General features: G+C 49.7%; 1 protein-coding gene across 1 annotated transcript in view; it reads left to right on the forward strand.

Annotated features, from left to right (window-relative positions):
- Positions 1 to 6160, forward strand: part of LGMN (legumain) — a 29721-nt gene that overhangs the window by 6687 nt on the left and 16874 nt on the right. The window contains exon 2 of the mRNA XM_018558508.1: positions 1765 to 1920. Within this exon, the coding sequence (XP_018414010.1) occupies positions 1786 to 1920 (135 nt within the window). The 5' untranslated portion in view covers positions 1765 to 1785. The remainder of the gene's footprint in view (positions 1 to 1764; positions 1921 to 6160) is intronic.

Consider the following 6160-nt stretch of genomic DNA (forward strand, 5'->3'; position numbering starts at 1 on the left):
CCCGAATGATCATGCTCTCCATTATCCAGCATTGGCAGCGGAATGGGCCATATACATTTGGCGTGAATTTGAACGCAGATTGTGAGCCAGGTCTTCTCATCCCACATCAGCACCTGGGCACAAGTTCCCGCTGATACTCTCCAAAGTGAAGTGGAAAGTCTTCCCAGATGGGTGCAGGCTGTTTGTAGCTTCTCAAGTGAGGGATCCAAAACCCCTTTAAAGGTACTAGCCGACCTGTGACAATGAGACTGTCACAGGTCGGATCGGGAAGTGAGCGAACAGATACCGGCGTTCGCTCACCTCTCGATCCTGTCACGGCTCTCTGCCGTGACAGGGGAGGGGCTGGATTCCCCCCTCCGATCCGCCAGCGCTGACTGGCGGAACGGTCGGGGGAGGGGGCGGGTACAGCTGGCTCTGCCTCTAGATAGGCAGAGCCAGCTGTCAGTCACGCAGCTGGGTGGATCCAAACATAATTGTCGGGATCCGTTCCGGCTGCGGCGTCTCAGTATATAGGGAGCTGTAGCTCGCGGTATACTGAGCTTTGGGTGACGGGAGGACGCTAGTTTGTGTCCTCCCGTTACCCTAAGGAGAACTATGGGGAAAAAGACTTAACCCCATAGTTCTCCTTTTTAATGGCCATGATTTTGGAAGGTGATGTCCCAACAAGTTCATATAGGTGTCATGGTCGGTGGTCTACAAACCTTTGTCCAGTGTTCTATAAAACCTTCGGCCGAGCAGTGTATGACTGGGGTAGAAATCATTTTTGAAAGTAACTTCAGATATGTTAGGGAAACCAATCTAATTCCCCTCCAAGTCAGCTGTATAAATGGCCATGGGGTCCAGCTTCATATTAATGGCCAAAGTTTTGGAATGGGAAGTCCAACAAGCTCGCATACGTATGATGTTCAGGTGTCCACAAGCTTTCGGCCATACAGTGTATGAAAGGTTTGGTTTATCTTGGGGATATACCGATACTAATATTAATGCCTATACCGAGTATTGGGGTGAGTACTCATACTTGCCCAAATGCTCCCAATACCAGAACTTCAGGTATCGGTAAGCTGGGCGGCGAAGCAATACACGCCGCCCGGCTTCCTGATTGGCCGGGAAGCCGGCTCCATTTTCCCTCGTCACCAGGGAGCATGGGCCTGGCTTCCCGCCCAATCGGGAAGCTGTGGGCCGGGTAATGTCTCACCACCCGCCTTCCTGATTGGCCAGGAAGCCGGCTTCATGCCCCCTTTTCACTTGGTGATGAGGGAGCATGGAGCCAGCTTCCCAGCCTATCAAGAAACTGGGCGGTGTGTAATGACTCGCCGCCAGGCTTCCTGATTGGCCAGAAAGCCGGCTCCATGCTTCCTTGGCACTTGGTGACGAGGGCGCATGGAGACAGCTTCCCGGCTAGTCAGGAAGCCGCGGCGGCGAGTCATTTCACGCCACCCGGCTTTCTTAATGGGATTTGCGGAATACAATACCGGATCAGCGAGTACCAAAAACAAAATATCGGTACTTGACAGAAGTAAACCTGAAACTGAAGTCTTCATGGGGAATGTCTTGCGTAACAGTCTTGTTCTAGGCCGTTAGAATACTGGATATTGGTTAATATTTAGTAATGCGTTACTTGCTGTTAATATTCAATGACACTCTTCGTGCACATGCATGGACTCCTGTGGGTGTTGTAGACTCAGTCTGTGGACTGGAACCTATAACTGGGGAGGTGCCTCTAATGCCCCTTGTGTGTAATAACTAATCTTGTTGTCTCTTCAGGGTCTTTTTACTTAATCCAAGATGCTTCCATTGACGCTAATCCTCGGCCTCGCTGCCCTGGCCACATCCATTCCAATCGGTGACCCAGAAGATTCAGGGAAGCACTGGGTGGTCCTGGTGGCCGGCTCCAATGGCTGGTACAACTACAGACATCAGGTGAGCGCACCCAAATTCAGGATTGCATTTATTTGCAGTGAAAACCATCCAACACTTTTCGGGGTCAACGACACTCTCCCTTAATGAGGGCTGTTTGTATAGATTGAGAAGGTCAATGATCAGGGGCGTCCCAAGGCTGGGTGACAACCGGAGCGGAGACCGGGTGACACCCCGCCGTGACGTCATTGCGCATGTGCAGTCGTCTTATTGACGCCTGCCGGCAGCCATCTTGGTGATGGATGCCGGCAGAGAGAGGATGGATGGACGTTCACACGGCGGGATGAGGTATGCCGCCGCGTCCTCTCCTATCTCCTGACACTGTCGGGCTCTCGGTCCGTGACCAAGTGCCCAATTGTTCATAGGGGGTGACACCAAAATGACTGTCAGTCACTTTGGTGGCACCCGGATGCGGGCTGCACCCCCCCTTGCGATGCCACTGTCAATGATGCACATGCATTCAAAACAATGTAGCGTCTAGTTGACGTTTACTAGAAGGATTTGGAAGTGACGCTAACTTCCAGATCCCTCTAACGAATGTCTGCTGGACATTACATTGTATCGAATGTATCAAATCCGTTCTTTGTGTATCAGCAACCTTCTTTTTCTGTACAAACAGCCTTGATGAAAGGGGGCTATGATGTTGCCCCTGAAACATGTTGTGTTTTTTTTTTTTTTCTGTGTGATCGAATGAAAGATTCTTTAGACTTTTTCACCCATTTGGTTTGGTGTCCATTCAACTTATGTCTGCACTAAATGTTTTGGCTGAACATAGACATTAAGATTGTATATTTAGTAGGTAGCATTACACACACAGGTAAGATCTGTCTCATAAGCAATAAGTGAGTAACGGAAAAACATTTGCTCCCTTTTTGGCGTGATGTCCTGTCCAGTGAGCGCACAGTGCAAGGGTTGCTTTTTACTGCTAATCACTTCATCGGCCGAGTCGCGCACCAATTAATTCATTGGCTAAAAATTAACATTGTTTGGTGAACTTTCCACTCTTGTACAAGTTGACTTTGTAGTATAAAGTGGGGTATACACTGCTAGATTTTCGAACGTTCGTATGTTCGATAATGCCATCAGACACTTGACGAATGTCCTTTGAAATCGTTTGATTTTCGTTTTGATTTAACATTCGATTTTGGAATGAATGGAGCTTTCCGAACAAAAAAACGCAATTGTTAGAATTTCATTTAATCGAGAAATTCCAGCATACTCCTTCGACTTATTTTTCTGCGGTCAAAATTGATGATGGATTTGACCCCATCAATGATTAGAAAGCTGAGCGAACTTTCCGAAGCCGATTTTGGTTTGCACCTACCAAATTCTGAGGCTAGGTTCACACCTGCACGACACCCAGGACACGCGGCCGTGCGCTGGTGCACTCAGCGGTTGCTGCAGGGCCCATTGATTTCAAAGGGGTGGCATCCGTGCAGCAATTGCTTATGGAAAAAAAGGTACATGTACTTTTTTTTTTTTTTTTTGTGACACAGCTTTTTTAGCCCCGATTGTGTTTACTTGCACATGCGGAATCCGCCTGACGTGACTGGGGTGCCATTAGAAAATAATGGCACCCACAGCGCGATCGCCTGCGGTGGGTAACTCCGTGACCGTGCGGCAATCATCCCGGTTTTGTGCACGATTGCCGCGCGGTCAGGAGTCGCCCAGATGTGAGCCTAGCCTGACGGTGTATACAGTTAGAATTCAGTACAAACAAAATGTTTCCTGTGCTATAGATGGCTGTAAGGAGGGAGATAAAGGGATTCTGGGCTTATCTGTATAGCGCACTTCTCTCTAAACTCGGCTTCAAATATAACTGTTTTTAAAGGGACGCCGTCATTTGTTTTTAATATACATTAGAATTTCTATAAATATATAAAGTGTGTTGGTTTGCTGTGTTTTTTATATTTATTTATATAATTTTTTTTAATGTTTCTGCCTTGTCTCTGTAACCCCTGAATGTTCCCGGCCTGGCTTCAGTATATAAAAGCTTGTAGCATCAAGGTGGAAAGTTTGACATATTGGTTAATATTGAAAAACTGTGTGAAATACAGTTGCAGCGAGGGGGGGAAAAAGCAGATATGTCTGGATCTTCCATTAATGGATTCTACCAGGTCTGGTGGGGTGTGGTTTACTAAGAATGTTTTCTACAAACAGTAATATCACGATAAAGCCTTCTTAGAACAGGCGTTCCCCTTCATTGGGGGGGGGGGTCACACCATACAAATCGTTCCTTTATGCCCCAGAATGCAACACTGGTGCATAATGCAAATATAGCCTAATACAGAGCCATTTATTCCACACCTTTAAACTGCTTCAGGCTAACAATTGTACTCATATGTGTTCACACATGTGCCTAGTTGGCTGCCTAAATGCCCCAAGTTGCTATCCAACCCACCCAGTATTCTCTGCTATGCTGATACCAAGCTCATTCCTCAAGTCAGTGCTCGGCTGCACCCTGTACCTACTGCTGCACTAATAGTGAGCTGCGGGCCTTTTGGCTAAGAACAAGTGTAATATCTGTTCTTATCAGTTGTCGGGAAAGAACAGCGGCCGTCACCTTTGGAGTGTGGGTAGATGGCAGCTTAGTATTTCCTGGCGTAATTGGTGGGGTGCTGGATATGTTCCAGGCCATCGGAGCTTTTCGACCCTTGTGATGGGTGGGCTCCGGCGGAGGGATCTCTGAAGGTGCCCTGCCTCCTGAGACGAATGGATACGAAGCTTGGTCTGGCTGGAGGGTTGGGGGCGGCTGAAGCCCGTGGTGTTGTGCCCCCTGGGGGTGACGTCCCAGGGGTGCTCAGGTAGTCACTTGGGTGTGGGAACCCACATTGACTCACTTGATCACTCGGTCACACACCACATTGCTATTTTCTGCACAACGCCTCTAGGGCAGGCCTTATGGCTAGTCCGGGGCAATTTTTTTGCACTCGGCCCCTAAGGCCTGTCAGCGTGGTGCACCGGCACGTTAGTATTATTTATGCACTCTATGCATGATTTGCACGATTGGCTTTTTTTTAAAAAGCTTTTTGACCCACAGATGCTGAAGGTGCAGGTTTCTTCGGGGCCTATTCCTGATGCTGGGAGGAGATTCTGTGCCTCCTACGGGGTTCTCTGTCTCCTCCCACCCAGGAGGGGGGTTTCTCTTTGGGAGATCCCCCCTGCCTAGTACTGTGTGAGACCTGTTTCGGCAGGTCCCCGAAGGAAATGGGTCCACCGGCCTTCGGGTTGGTGGGCCAACAGTCTCAACCCCTGTCAGGAGCCTTGCGCCCCGGGGGGTCGGGAAGTAGGTCCCTTCTTTGGAAGGACCTTGCACCCTTGTGCACGTTTTTGTGTGCTGTGATTTCACGGATGCACTTTTTTTGTTCACAGGGGGAAGTTTGTTTAGACGCATGTTCCACGGGCTTAAAAAAAAAAATCTGTTATCAGTTTTCGGTGGGGAAAAGAAACCGTCCTTTCGGGGGGGGGATAGTTACTTAGTACTCGCTGGAGTGAAGGCTCGTGCTGAGGAGACTCCTTGTGAGAGGGGTGGACTCTCTCTCGGTATACGGCCTTCTGATGTGGACGGGTGCTTGCCTGGTCTGGCTGGAGGGTTCGGGGGGCGGCAGGGGCCTGTGGTGCTGTGTCCCCAGGGGGGTGCTCCCAGGGGTGCCAGAAAATCACTAGGGTGTGGGACCCCACAAGTGATTTTCTTTGACACAAGGTCACGGCACCTACTTGCTTTTTTCTGCACACCGCCTCTAGGGCAGGCCTTATGGCTAGCCCGGGGCAATATTTTTGCACTCTGGCCCCTAAAGGTCTCTCAGCATGGTGCACTGGCACTTATTATTTATGCACGATTGAGCACTTTTTGATTGGAATTGACCTTCACAGAAGACTGAGGGTGAGGTTACCTTCGGGGCCCTTTCCTGACGTTGGGGAGGAGATTCTGTGACCCTCACAGGGGCCCCCTGTCTCCTCCCAGTTCAGGAAATCGTGTTCAAAGGGGTGAAGTTTGTCTTCGATGCACGCATCATGGACCTTTTTTTAAAAAAAAGAAAATAGTGAGCTGCGGGACTAAGGCTTGCCATACAAAAGTGGCTGCAGTCAGGCCCGGCGCTACCGCAAGGCAAGCGGTCTGGTGGGAGGAGCTCCAGGTGGGGTCCTAATTTAGCTGGCCAGCGACTGCCGGAGCATCCCGACGTGCGCGGCACCTCTGGCAGTCGCCGGCCAGCTAAATTAGGACCCCACCTGGAGTTCCTCC

The sequence above is a fragment of the Nanorana parkeri genome, unplaced genomic scaffold (assembly GCF_000935625.1).
Source record: "Nanorana parkeri isolate BGI_ZX_2015 unplaced genomic scaffold, ASM93562v1 scaffold344, whole genome shotgun sequence".
Classification (NCBI taxonomy): domain Eukaryota; kingdom Metazoa; phylum Chordata; class Amphibia; order Anura; family Dicroglossidae; genus Nanorana; species Nanorana parkeri.